General features: G+C 59.1%; 1 protein-coding gene across 1 annotated transcript; it reads right to left on the bottom strand.

The window, feature by feature from the left end:
* Positions 1–309: 309 nt before the first annotated feature.
* Positions 310–12,796, bottom strand: AQP1 (aquaporin 1 (Colton blood group)). Its single transcript, XM_019726199.2, has 4 exons — positions 12,202–12,796; positions 3,481–3,645; positions 3,117–3,197; positions 310–2,359 (listed from the first exon to the last, which is right to left on the bottom strand). The coding sequence occupies exons 1-4, from the start codon at positions 12,589–12,591 to the stop codon at positions 2,180–2,182; spliced, it is 816 nt and encodes a 271-aa protein (XP_019581758.1). The 5' UTR covers positions 12,592–12,796; the 3' UTR covers positions 310–2,179.
* Positions 12,797–14,096: the final 1,300 nt, after the last annotated feature.

The following is a 14,096-nucleotide window of genomic DNA, read 5'->3' as shown; positions in this document are numbered from 1 at the left end:
GAGGGACACCTGGGCCCTGCTCTGAAGAGAGCAGAGAGGATGATGGAGCGGTCACGCTTCAATCCTGCTTGCCTCCATTCCCTGAATCAAAAAAATGGCCCCTATTAGGGCAGGACCCTATGTCCCTCAGATGGCGTTCTGGGCTGGGGCTGTGTCCACCCCCTGAGACCAGGAGTCCTGGGGCAGGAGGCCAGGCAGTGGCTCCCCCTCAGCTTGGGTCTCTAGGAATAGGCCCCGATCTCCTCTCAGAGTGAGAGATCCTCTATAGAAACACAGTGATGAAAGAAGAAAAACTACAGGGAGCCTGGATGACCTTACAAGTCATTTTCCTTTATTTTCTTATCATATAATAAAATTCCAATTCCAAAGAGACATACATGCAGAGCAGACAGAAGCAGGGTCCTGGTGTACAGTGGCAAGAGCTGGGCAGGAAGTGGGTCTGTCCTGCCTCCCCTTCAGCACAACCCTCCTGGCCCTTGGCCATTGCCCAGGCAGAAACCGAGAAGCTGGGGATGGGAGGGGCCAGTCTCCTGGTCCAGGGAGTAGCCAGAGACCATGGCCTTGGGTGCCAGGCCTGGCCAAATCATGATCTAGCTATGGGACCTTGGGCCTCAGTTTCCTCATCTGTTAAATGGGCTAGAAGCCCCTGTGCAGATGTTGTGATGGGTCGGGGATTGTTAAGGGCCTCTCGGTCCTCCTGCTGCTTCTGGAGATCTGGGCATTGTGCCTCAGTTTCTGTCACCATCGTGGCTACGGACACTTGGGGGGTCCTGCTCTGGACCCGGTGGAATTGAATGGACTATGTCAATAGCTGCCCCTGAAACAGACTCTGTGCTCGGAACTGTACCTGGGCTGTAGCCATGGATCCTTCAGCAGGTCAAGGCCGGCTCTCCCTCCAAGTGAGTGAGGAGGGAAGGCAATGGCCTGGGTCACACAGGGAGCCTGTGCAGGTCACTCAGCTGCCCCACACGCCTCCAACCAGGAGCTCAGCAACAAGGGGGATCTGCTCCTCCTCCCCCCCAGCATCAGCTGGGGGCTTGGAAACCCCTGAGGGACCAGCAAGGGCATCTGCTTCTGTGGGCCGAGCGGCATCACGGTCATCTGTCCCTGGCCTGGGAGCTTCGGCTAACAAACTGCCCTTTAATAAACACATGCCTGTGTAACAGAGACCTGTGTCTACACTGGTAGGAGGAAGTGGAGAACCAAATAATGAGCAAGATGATGCAGTGACAGGTGGAAAAGACCAACTAAAACTCAATGAGGAAACATGGGCATTCCTCCTTCGCCCTCTAAACAGCCTTCGCTCGGCAACAGCAGACCTGTCTGGTGAAGACACTGCAGAGGCATCTGACCTGCTCCCCCAGGAATGGAAACCTCCAGTGGCTGGTCTGTGTGTCGCTCAAAGCTTTGGAACATGCGCGTGTGTGTACACGCATTCACACAGATGCCCACGGGCAGCCCCGCCACGTGGCAGAGGCAGTGCTGGTCCAGACGACATCTTCCAGAACCCATGGTGTGTCTATGCTTACAGAATCCTAGAGAGAGGCCTCAGACCTGTAGAGCTCTCCCTGTCCCTGCCACTTTACAGATGGGGTCACTGAGGCCCTAAGATAGGGACGACCCCAAGCTCACGCAACACATCCAAGGGAGGGCCCTGGAAGCTAGCCAAACGGCAGGGACAAAGCTTGTTGCCACTTGCCCCTAACACTGCGCCTCCTGGGGTCTCTTCCCCTCAAAGTGCCCTTGGGGACAAAGTGCATGTGATAAGAAAGAGGGCCATGCCCAAAGGCACAAAGCAGTGATGGTGGAGCCACAGGCACCCGCGACAGGGGAGTTGGTGAGCAACTTTGGGATGAGGGGTACTTTCTGGCATACCTCCTGTCACACTCTGAGGGGACAACTTATCAGGGTGGGCCCCTCTCTTTCATCTCCTCTGTGACTTCAAGGGAGTGGGTGAGTGGTATATCTTGGTCTCCAGGACGGCCCGAGGCCACGAAACAGAGAAAGAGAAAGAAAGTGATAGAAAGAGCCCCACATCAGGCTTGGCCACGCAAATCCCATGGATCTTTGGGAAGTGACTCTGGCCAGCGTGTCAGAGTGTCTACAATATGGACTCCACCCCTCCCTCCCTCTCCCACCCTTGCCCCCCACCCCACGTGGATGCCAGGGCCAGGGCCCTCTACTTGGGCTTCATCTCCACCCTGGAGTTGATCTCATCCGCATCCAGGTCGTACTCCTCCACCTGGCCGCTGGTCCACACCTTCATGCGGTCCGTGAGGTCACTGCTGCGCGGGGCCAGGATGAAGTCATAGATGAGCACGGCCAGGGCTCCGCCGATGAATGGCCCCACCCAGAAAATCTAGGAACAGAGCAGGCGTGCTAAGAGGGCGTCTGGCAGGCTGACAGAAAGCCCCCTCAGGACACTTTCCCTGAGTTCCCTGCTCCCCCATCCCCCCATGCCTGGAAAGAGACAATGCTGCACTGCAAGCCTGATTCCAGCGCCCCCACAGCTGGCCCAAGCCAGGACTGTGGTAATGGGCGTCTCCTTGCCTCTGGGCAGCCCAGCTCAGCATGCCTGGCCCCTTCCTGGGGTGGCCACTGCCCCACCCCAGCTTTGGAAGGCCATGGAGTCTAGTTTGGTAAAAGACTGGCCTGGAACAGAAACATCAACTGTAAGAACAGCTACATCCATGTCACACTCCGCCATGCTGCACTCAGCTTGTAGGTGGTGGGGCCGTTTACCGCCACCGCCCCCGCCCCCGCTACCTGGGAGGTAGGGAGATGCCACCACACCCCCACTTCACAGCTCAGCGAACAGGCCAGCAGCCTGCCCAAGGTCAAGCACAGCCGGAAAGGGGCAGAACCAGGATTCAGGCCTCAGTGCTGGGTTGACTCGGGGCAGGTCTGAGCTGGGAGGGGAGGCTCAGCCACGCTGCCAGAGGCATGCCCCCCACCCCGTCCCTTCACTTCAAGTCTCAGTGTCCTGATTCCCTCGGCCCCCGCTGCCTCCCAGAGTGTCAGCAATGGGAGAGGATGTCGCAAGATGAGGTAGGTAGGTCCTTCCACAGACACCAGAGCCTCCCGCCGACTCCACAGATGGCCCTGTACCCCCTTACCCAGTGGTCCCTGAAGTTGTGGCTGATGACCGCTGAGCCGAAGGAGCGGGCAGGGTTAATACCGCAGCCCGTGTAGTCAATCTGCGAGGGGGAAGGGCAGGCGGGCAGAGAGTGACCACACAGAGAGAAAACACAGAGGAGACAATCAGAAAGAGAGGGGCGCACGGACCCAGAAGATGGTCAAGAGGTCCCTGTGCCTCCTTTTCCTGGGCAGGGTCAGCTCCCCAGCCCCAAAGAGCTGATTCCCTCCTGGAATGACCCCAGTGGGTGGTTCCTTCCACTGCCCATGACAGGGCACCCGCCAGCCCCTGCCTGGCCCTGCCGTCTCCACCCCCATGCCCACCTGGGAAGGACCCCTACTCACCGCCAGCAGGTGTCCCAGGGCCACAGACAGGCCTATGGCCAGGGGGCCTGAGCCCCCAAGGTCACGGCGCCTCCGGTCGGTGGTGGCCAGCACACACAGCACCAGCTGCAGGGTGCCAATTATCTCGATGCCCAGGCCCTGGCCGGAGTTCACGCCGGGGGCCAGCTGTAGGGGAGACGGACAGTGAGGCTTGGTGAGCGGGCGGGTGGGGACTGGGTCCCAGGGCTCTCAGGCTCAGGCAGCCAGGGCCAGGCCCTCAGTGTTCTCAGAGCCCAAAGGAGGCCAGGCCCAGCTCAAGTACACACAGCTGGTCATGACGTCAGGCCTGTCCCCCTCCTGGACCTATTGAGGAAACACCAGCTGATCTCTGGCACTCGCCTAGAGACCTGGGGTGAGGTGGGGCCACTGCATCCAGGGACACCTAGGCCATACCCTGGGGGGACCAAGGCCATACCAGGAGGGTGCGGCCCAGGCATGGGTGATGGTCACGGACAGCCGTAGGAGAAGAGAAGCAAATGGGTGTGAGGGGCCGGCTGGAGCCATGGCTTCATGCCTCAAAAGTCCAGAACATTCTACCCCATCCCTCAGTGCATCAAAGACTCCCAAAGCTGGGGGTGGGTCCTGCTCAGCTGGCTGGCCCTGCTCCCTGTGTCCCTCTCTCCTGTGCTTGTCTCCCTGCTGCTCCCACCCTCTGACTCCTCCCCCACCTCTGTCTGTCTCTCACCTGGTCCAGTGTCTTTCATTTCTTCTTGGCCCTGCCCTCCTGTCTGCCCCCTCGCCCTCCCTCCCCAATCCCCACCCCCCAGCCCAGCCCCCTCCCTCTCTATGGCCATATAGGCCCTGCCACCACCGTCTGGCTGCCACTTGTTCCTGGGCCACTTTTAGTAACATGACTCATGGAAAAGGAAGGAAATGGGAGCTGCCGTGAGGTTACTGGAGCCCGCCCCCTGCACCGCACCAGGGAGCCCCCTCCCCAGGGAGCCCCTGCTCTCTCCCCATGTGGGGCTTCTCAGGGGCCAGGTGCACCCACACAGGGGAGCTGGGCCATGTCAGCAAAGGCCCATTCTCAAAGATGCCTGGATGTGGCCACATGGGCTGCCTTCTCCCAGGTAGGGCTGGTGTGTCCAAGTAAGCCTGAACTTGAAGTCTCATCCTGAACATAAGGGGTGTATCCAAGGCAGTAAGGTACTTTGCAGAATCTGAGGTGGGGAACACTGCTCCACCCCCCAGGGTTGTCTCAGCGCCATGCTGAGGCCATCTTACAAGAACAATTCTCTTCCCGCCTTTGTCCGTAGCCCTGGGTCACAGGGAAAGTGACTCACATCCCTGCCCTGTGTGGCAGGCCCAGGTCTGGGCCTTTCCTGGCCGACACCAGAGCTGCACCCTCGGCTCAGCCAGCCCTCTGGGCAATGCCCACTGTTCTCATCACCCCAACGTGGGGCCTGGAGGCAGGAGCCCTGTGCTCAGTTTCTGACTCTCCAACTTGCTGGCCCTTCCCCTCTCTGGTCCTCAGTTTCCCCATGTGTAAAATAGATCTAAATTTCCCTGCCCACTCTTCAGAGTGGCCAGGGGCTCAAAGGCAAAGGGGGCTGTCTCAGGGCATTTGGAAAGGGCTGGAGGGTCAGGAGGGATCAGAGAGTTGTGGCTTTGTTCAGGTTCTTTTCCGTCTTACCCCCAGGACTGGGGTACAGCAGAAGGGAAGGGGCCCTGCTACACAGGGGTGTGGAGATGGGCGTGAGGCCTGACTGGTGGTGGCACGGGCTCCAAGGAGGCAAGGCTGGTGAGGCCGAGCCGCTTGTACAGATGCCCATCACACTCACACCTGCCACTACCCTCTGTGTCTGAGCGCTCGGGAAGTTCGGGGCTCCTTCGCCCGCCTCCTCTGCTCTCCAGGGTGGGCCTAATGGCTAGCTGGCAGGCGTCTTGAAACCAGCCCTTCCACGCTGAGTAATGGAGCCAGCCATCGCTCTAAGTGGCTCCCGCTTCATACTGCCCCCCCAGCCCCACCCCACCCCTCTCACAGATGTGGCCTGAACGAGCTCATCTCCTCCCCGAGTTCTTAACGAGGTCTGAGAATCCCAGCCCCTGCTCTACCCAGAGGCACCACTTTTCATGCAAAGTGAGCAGGACAGGAGAACCTGGGGACGTACACCATGCTCTGAGTCACAGGAATGGGACACCTGCTCAGGGATCTCCAGGATGTCCCTTCCTGACTGTCCAGAGTCCTTAGAACCTGACTGCCCAGAACCACATGGGTTGGTAACCTTCCTCTCCCAAACTCATTACCACCAGCACCACCAGCACCACCACTAGGAATCCTCTCCTAATTGCTTCACTGTCACACGCCCACACACAGATGTCACCCCTACATGGGCACTCATGTGTGCACGTGCCTCTGGGTTCTCATTTGTGTGCTTCTGTGTGTCTTTGCAGATCAGTGTCTGCAGTACCTGTGTGTAACCGTACGTGTCCAGGCATGACTCCCTCCTTTTCTTTTTCCTAAGACATTAAGAGATTTATTAAACAATGATTAAATGACAAGTCTATCAAAAAGCTATAAAAATTTGGACCGGCCCTGTGGCTCAGGTGGTTGGAGCGCCGTGCTCCTAATGCCGAGGTCACCGGTTTGATTCCCACATGGGCCAGTGAGCTGCGCCCTCTACAGCTTAGATTGTGAACAACAGCTCTCCCCGGAGCTGGGCTGCCGTGAGTGGCCGGAGGTCGGCATGGGCTGCAGTGGGTGGTGGCCAGCGTGAGTGGCCGGCAACCATCGTGAGTGGCTGGCAACCAGCGTGAGTGGCTGGCAACCAGTGTGAGTGGCTGGCAGCCAGCGAGAGCTGCCTGAGCTGCTGTGAGCAGCGGACCAACGACTGGCGACAGACAGCTGGGGGGAGCGCAAGGCTCATAACACCAGCATGGGCCAGGGAGCTGTGTCCTAGAACTAGACTGAGAAACAACTGCTTGAACCGGAGTAGGGTGGGGAGGCGGAAGAAAGGGGGGGAAAAAAAGCTATAAAAATTCTCAACCTTCATGCACCAAAAAATATACCTAAAAAGAAATGATGCAAAAATCGACAGAATTTCAAGGAGACTCTGAATAACCCACACAGGATTAAAAGAGTTTAATAACCCTGTCTTAGAAACTGATGGAATAAAGCAATCAAAAAATATAAATAGCACAAACCAGGTGGATTTGAACCACATCTGAGCTTGATTTAAGGAAAATATGTAAAACCCTGCACCCCAAAGTTTGAGAATATGCACTCTTTTTCAGCCCATGTGGGACATTCAGACAGACTGGTCATGTATTGACCAGATGCGTCTCAGCTAACTCTGAGAATCCCTACCACACAGGGTCTCATTTGTCAATGAGATGGGCTCTGTGTGTGGGGGGGTGGGGGGAGTGGGGAGGGCATGTCTGTGTGTGTCACCCTGTCCCCGTGTGTCACACACTCACACACAGGTGCCAGTGCTGGCTGGGGAGTGGGCAGGAGAAGGGAAGGAGGCCCCTTGAGTGAGACAGAGCAGCGGGTCTCAAAGGGCCCTTTATTTGCTCCCAGAAGCCATTTCACCTTCCTGACAAGAAACAATACACAAAACAATGGCTTCCTCCTGCCCTCCCTCCTTTTCCTTACTCCAGGGCAGCCCCCACTCTCCCACCAGGGAAAGGAAGAGGCTCCATGGAGGAGCCCCTGCCCCACCCTCCTGGGGTCCCGAGTCCTGAATAGAACCACCCAGACTTGAGAATGTGCTCCATGGCCACGTGTGTGTGCCCCCATGTGCCCTGTACCAGTGTGTGTGAGTGTGCGTGCGCTTGAGCACACCCACTGGGGGCAGGACTGGGAGGCAGGAGGCTGAGGGCCTGACCCTGCCCTGCCAACATCGGCTGTGCAGCCCCTGTAGTCGCCACACGTCTGCGGCCTCGGCTTCCTCAGCAGCAACGCGGGAGCCTGGGCCCTGCTTCTCGCCCAGACAGTCTGCAGTGTTCCTGCTTCCCGACATGGGCCTCCTGCTCCAAGACCCACGGTCACCCTTCTGGCCAGGACCCACAAACCTGAGTGTAGGATTTCTGCCCCACAGCCCATCTGAACTGCTGGTCCCAGCGTGGCACGGAGCCTGTTACAGGACCTCCCACCCGCCCTGCTGTACCCTGCACAGCCAGATGCCCTGAGCTGCCAGACACTCTCCTGGTGCATCCCTAATGACAGGAGCTTATTGGCTCGGAGGCAGCCGCTTCCCAGTCACAGAAAAAAAAAATTCCTTCCTTACTCTGAGCAGACAGTTGATCGGATGGTGGGATTTCAGGCACTGAAAGGAACGGCTCGTGGGAACGGGGCCTTTTCCAGCATTTTCTACCATCTTTTGGGTTGGGGTTTTCAGCCTCAGGAATGCTCACCCCACTGGACTGTGGCACCTTGATTGCCTGAAGACCCCCTCACTTATGCCCCTGGGCAGCACTGTGGGCAAGGAGCCCGCCTGGTCCCTGGGGAGACGCCCTGACCCCAGGGACCCTGGTCATGACGACACATTCCCGTCCACCCCTGCAGCCCCAGCCACCAGGAAAACACCAGACCCATTGGCACTCCCAGAGGGCAGGGACCAAGACCCCCCAGGAGGCTCTGCCTGCAAGAACGGAGGGCTCCCCATGTGCCCAGGAAAGGTTTCCTAAGCCAGCCCCCAAGGGGTGGGCAGGGGACAGGTTTGAGCTGCTTGGCGAAAGCCCCGTTGGGTGAAGACTGAAGGAACGACTGCTGGGTGGGGCTCTAGAGAAAGTGGGGAGCACAGCACGGGCGGAGCTCAGACTACGCAGGATGCACGGCATTGGCCTGCAGTGAGCTCATGGCCCAAGGTGTAAGAGGGGGGCTGGGGCCCGCAGAGGCGAGTCCCCTGAGACTGAGACACCCCTCTCACAGCATCGCCTCTCACATGAGGATTTCTCAAGGTGAGGCCTGGCTACGGCCAGGTGTCGGTGGGCAACACAGGGCCAGCGGGGCTGCTCTAAGGGTACTAATGGGGATAAACAGCCTCAGAACTTTCCATGGTAAGGGAAGTCTTCACCGCAAAGGTCCTGCTTCTCTCTGTGCCCTCCCCCTCATCTGGTTCTGGCTGGAAACAGTAATTATACCTCCCAACTGTGGCACCACCACCCAGCCCCAGCCCCCCTCCATGGGCAGGCCGGGCTGGGCAGGGCCGCTGGAAAATTCTGGCTTTCCTTTCCCCATCCAGCCCCTAACTCTAGAGGAGGCAAGAGTGGTCCTGAACCCTGGAAAAAGTGGTGGCACAGGGAGCTTCTCACTCTATGACTAGGGAAACTGAGGCCCAGGAAACTGCAGAAGGGGAAAGTTTAGGGCTGATACAACAGGGAAAGGCACCCCCCAGGCAGTCAGGCCCAGAATTAGTAGGGCTGAGAGAAGATCTGCAAAGAGAGGAGGTTTGCCATCTGCCTGAGCCCCCTAAAGGGCTGATATCACAGGTTCTGGGACTGCCAGGAATCCAGTCCCCTCCAGGATGCAATCAGATACTGGTCAGAATCCTGAGCCCTCACCACCCTCCAGAACCCCCAACCTCCCACCATGACCCCCAGTCTGGCCACAACCCACAACTCTCAGGGCATCACCTCCCACGGCCTCCTAGCCTGTGTCTGAAAAGCTCTTTCCTGGAGGAGGCTCCACATTCAGGCTCACATGGCACCTCCTCCGTGAAGCCTTCCCGGCCTTCCCCTCCCCTAAGGTCAGAAGTTCGCTGGCCACCCTGACAGCTCTTATCACACCTGCCTCCTGCGTCATATCACAGGCAGCTGTGCACAGGGCTTATCTCGCCCAGACTGTGGATTTCCCTGGGGCAGGAAACCAGGGGACTCAGTGTGCACTCAGCCTGCTGCACTCCTGGTCCTATGTACAGGGAGCCTGGGCGAAAGAGCCAGGAATGGTCAGGACTTCTGGGTTCACGAGTGAGCGTCTGCCACATCCCAGAGCCTAGCCATACCCTGCTATGTCCCCATGTCACAGATGGGAATGAGGGCTGTACAGGCAAGGTCACTTGAATGAGGTCACACAGGGCATTGGTGGCTGAGCTCAGGCAGGGGCAAGCTGGGGCATCAACCCCTGCCCCTGAGCTTCTCACCCTTGGCCAAAATTGGGCTTTGGCTTTTAGAACCAGCCAGGAATCCTGTAGGCTGGACAGAGGCCCGTGGTCTCTCCAGGGCGTATCCTGAGCCCTGACTCACTGAGGAGAAAGTTCTCCCCATCATGTCCCGGGGGGGACACCCCCTGACTCACCCCAACCACTTCCTGCCACTTCTTTCCCTATTTTCCTTGAAAATCTCCATGCCAACGACTTGTTCCACCCAGGCCTGGCTCAGGGTGGGGCCCAGGGCCCCAGGGGCTGTGGGAGCTTCCCCCAGGGCTTGGAAGAAAGAGTGTGCCACCTCCTGGGTAGACTGGTCTCTGCCACTCTTGAGGCATTAAGCCCCACCCCCCCCAGGTCCCATCAGATCCCAGGTGGAGTGTCTGACAGGAGCCCTTGGTGGGCAGGGGACACTTTCCCTGTTTCTATGCCCCGGACTTGTGCTTCTGGATTCTAAACTCATGGACAGGGCAGCCTGGGCCACCTCATCCCCCCTCTGCCCCCCCACAGTGCCCAATGCACTTATGTGCAGCATGCCCTCTCTAGGTTCCTTTTAGCCAAACCCCCTGGAGAGGGTGATAAACTCAAGCCCACAAAGTGCGTTTGCTGCAAGTATGGGTGCGGCCCAAGAGCTAACAAGACACCTAGGCCCTGTCATGGAGACTCAAGGTCCTCAGCTCAGAGGAAACTCAGCAAGTGAGCAGCACACAGGACTTGAGGCCGACGTGCCTGCCTCCCAGCCCAGGGTGGGCCGCCTCCTAGGCTGCCCCTTTCTCTCCACTGTCTGTAACCTGCCCAGCCCAGGTAATGGGATAACTGGAAAATGGAGGCAGAGCAGGGAAGAGACACCAGATCAGGATGGCACAGAGGTGCCAGTCTCCCAGCCATCTGCCTGGGATGCCCGTGTTGGAGGCAACGTCTGCCTGTCCCTGGAGAGGAGGGAAGACGAGCCCAGAAGTCCTGGGAGACACAGCTCCTCCCCTCTGAGGACCCTGTCATGCCCCACTGAGCCCCAATGTGACCCTACCCAGAAGGGTACTACCTGAGGTCACCTGGCTCTACCCCCGCTGGAGAAACGGAGGCTGGGAGGGGCTCCGTCCCTTACACCCACCATGGCCACGTCTTCCCAAGTTAAGTCTAAACTCCAGGCAGCAGGGCTAATCTTCAATCTTGGGCTGAGCTGGGGTTGGCTCCTCTCATAGGGCTGGGTGAGGTGTCACTGTGACACAAGAAGTGCTAATCCCCCTGAGGCAGGGCCATGCCAGCTGCCCTGTGCACCAAACCTGAACAAGCCTTCCCCGGCTGCAGTACCAGGATCTGAACTTTGGCTGGGAAACCAGAGGACAGCTGCTATAATCGCGTACGGCCGGCTCCTTTACTGTCCCACACCCACCTGCCCTGCCCAGGTCTATTCCTCCTCTCTGCTCCTTGACTTCTTTCCGTCCCTGGGAAGGCACCGCCTCAGATGTTCAAGACATGCTTCAAGCCTTGCTCAGCCTCTCAGGCCAAATTTCCCCCTGCTGTGACCCAAGCCACATCGGAGTTTGCACTTGGCTCAGGAGCTGGAAAAGCCCAGGTCTGCGACAGCAGGGAACTGCAGCCAACGACCAATTAGCTGTGCTAAGCGGCCCAGGAGGAATTCTTTTCAGCAGCTGCCACCCAGTCGCCAACATCTGCTTATCATTAGTGCCCCTAGCCCAGGCCCCATGCAAGCCAGGAGCCGTAGGCACACGCACGGACACGCACCCCCACACGGGCTCACACAGCAGCACTAATGCTCCAGGCGCTTACGGAAACAGACCCCACGGGAGCACACAGGTTACACGAGCTCGAGACCCATGCGGCATCCACGTGTACTCACCTGTACACACACACACACACACACACACACACACACACGTCACACTTCTCAGTGCCCAGCGACACAGAGTGCAGCCCAGACACGGGGCGACATGTCCCCATCCTGGCCACACTGTAATCCAGGAAAACCACCTGCAAACAGCCCACAAATGTTTTCTACCCCCAGTCCGTGTCCCATTCCTGGGGCCAGAGAGTGGGAAGGGCTTTTTCCTGGAAGGCCGTGTGTTGGTGGACCTTTGTGAATGTCAGGGTTGCCAGGAGGCTGTTGGGGCCCCCATGGGTGTCCTCCCCACACACTTGTGGACAGCGCTGCAGACATGCCGGGTACCTGGTTTAGGGTGACTGGGGACAGAGGGTAGTTTCCCCAGGGTCCAGGCTGCAAGAGGAGGGAGCTGGTGCATAGGCAGGGCTGAGGGGGGGCCAGAAACTACGGTGAGAGGTGAGGAACTGGGCCACCCTCTGGCTACCTCCAGAGCTTATTCCTCACAATAGGTGACCGCAGGGGACATTGGTAAGACTGTTGTTCTCTGGGTCTCAGCTTCCCACAGTGCCTGGCAAAAAACAGGCTCTGGGCTGTATGCAGAGCTGAGTTCCAGCTGCCTGCATGACCTCCCACAACCTCTGCTTCTCTCTGTTCCTCAGTGTCCCCATCTGCACAATGGGCGGAGGGTGAGACCCCGTGCCGTCTCAGCAGTGTTCTGGAGACACCCCCTGCGGTGGAGGCCACCCTACTCACCTCATTGCGGCCAAGTGAGTTGTTGTCCAGGGAGGAGGTGATGCCCGAGAGGATGGCGGTGGCGACGATGGCCCCCACGCACTGGGCGACGATGTACAGGAAAGCCCGGAGGATGCTGATCTGGCAGCTGAGCAGCAGCCCCAGGGTGACGGCCGGGTTGAGGTGGGCGCCGCTGATGTGGCCCACGCTCTGGGCCAGCGTGGCGATGCTCAGCCCGAAGGCCAGGGACACCTTCACATTGTCCTGCGATGCACCTGAGGTCTGGTTGTTCTTCAGTGGGTAGTTGAAGCCCAGGGCGGAACCGATGCTGATGAAGACGAAGAGGGTCATGGCCAGGAACTCAGCCACCACCGCCCTCCAAAAGAGCTTCTTCTTGAACTCGCTGGCCATGCTGGCAGGGGGCTTGGCTGGAGACCGCTGCCTGGTGCTTGACTCCCTCCGAGCAAGAGTGAGCGCTGGGCCACAGCCCGGGCTGGGCCTATTTATAGGGCCCCTGGGGGAGGAGAGGAGGGGGAGTACAAAGGGAGGAAGGCCTCTCCTTGCTTCTGGCCCGCCCCACACCACACGGGCCTCCTCTCCGATGGATGCAGACACAGCTCTGCTGTCGGCCTGCCAACTTCTTTCCCTTCCTCCTCTGCCCCCCTCCCTCTCTCCCTCCGCCCTCAGCCCTGCCCAGCCCGAGGAGGCAGGCAGGAGGCAGCCACTGCTCTAATAGGCTTTGGGAAATTCCTCCAAGTTGGCTCCACTCAGGGGGCCTGAGAGATCCAGGTGTCCCCGCCCTGTGTGCAAAGCTCAGGGGCTGCCCGAGGGCAGAGCCCGGAGCTTCAGATGGGGTGGGGGGCGGGCTGGGTTCAGTAGGTGGACATTGCCCTCCCTGGAGGCGGATACCAGACACCGTGACCCTTCCAGCCTGGCGTCCCCATCCCACCCGAGGTTGATGCAAGTCTGGGATCCATAGGTCCAGGTGTCCGGAGGGGCAATCTAGGCCTCCTGCACCCCAGCCCAGCCCTGGCCACTGGATGCCACTTCAGAGATGTCCCAGAGCCCCCGGCCACACCAGCCAGGCCTCAGTTGATGGGAACATGGAGGCATCAGAGGGCACAGAGGACTAACCTGTAGACCGCCCTCTACTATGTGGCCGAGGGCAGGCCTGAGAAAGGTGAGGGTGTTGGGAAGCCCCCACTCTGGGAGGCCTCAAGCTTCTGGAACAATTTAACCAATGACTTGGGGGCAGGTGGGGGAAGAGGAGGGCAGTTTAGGACTTTCTTCTCAAAGGCAGTCAAGCTGGCAGAAGCACTGGGGAGCAAAACGGAATGACAGCGCAACCAGGAGACTGGATGGCAGGGAGGGAGAGGGGAGAGAGACAGAGGAGAGGAGGGAGCACCACAGAGAGGGACGGCAGGCACAAGCTGAGATGGGAAGACAGTCGGGCAGAGACAGGAGGAGAGATGGAGTAAGAGGGAAGTAGAATCATCACAAGAATGGAAGTGAAAGGGACGGGTTCCCAGGCAGAGGCAGCGAGACAGGCCAGGGCTGAGAAAGAGAGAGACGGAGGGCGTGCAGAAGGTGGAGCGACCAGCTGAAAAAGGGGAGACAGGACTGGACCCAGGGGCAAGAAGCTGCAGGGGAAGATGGATGAGGAGGGGGCAGGAGGGAAGAGGGACCAGACAAGCCCCCGGCCCAGCAGAGGGAGGGAAAGAAGAGCTGCAGACCCTGCAGTGCAGCCTGTGCCCTGTGCACCCCCAAGCAGAGAACCAGCAGCTGCCAACGAACTGAGCAAGAAACTGGACAGTGGGGCCAGGAGGCCGGTTGGGAATCTGGGCCCAGTCCGCCAACCTGCGGCACGTTGGTGTGTGGAAGGAGGAGCCAGGCAGGGCCCTGGGCGGTGAGGCCAT

Source organism: Rhinolophus sinicus, linkage group LG09 (assembly GCF_036562045.2).
Source record: "Rhinolophus sinicus isolate RSC01 linkage group LG09, ASM3656204v1, whole genome shotgun sequence".
Classification (NCBI taxonomy): Eukaryota; Metazoa; Chordata; class Mammalia; order Chiroptera; family Rhinolophidae; genus Rhinolophus; species Rhinolophus sinicus.
The sequence above is the reverse complement of the archived record's forward strand: the minus strand, read 5'-3'. Positions and strand labels throughout refer to the sequence as shown.

Coding starts and splice junctions, on each gene's coding strand:
- AQP1 (XM_019726199.2), bottom strand. CDS start 12,591: ATGGCCAGCGAGTTCAAGAAGAAGCTCTTTTGGAGGGCGGTGGTGGCT. Junction 3,198..3,480: donor CCCTGGGACACCTGCTGGCG/GTGAGTAGGGGT, acceptor TCCCCCTCGCAG/ATTGACTACACGGGCTGCGG. Junction 2,360..3,116: donor ACAACTTCAGGGACCACTGG/GTAAGGGGGTAC, acceptor CTCTGTTCCTAG/ATTTTCTGGGTGGGGCCATT.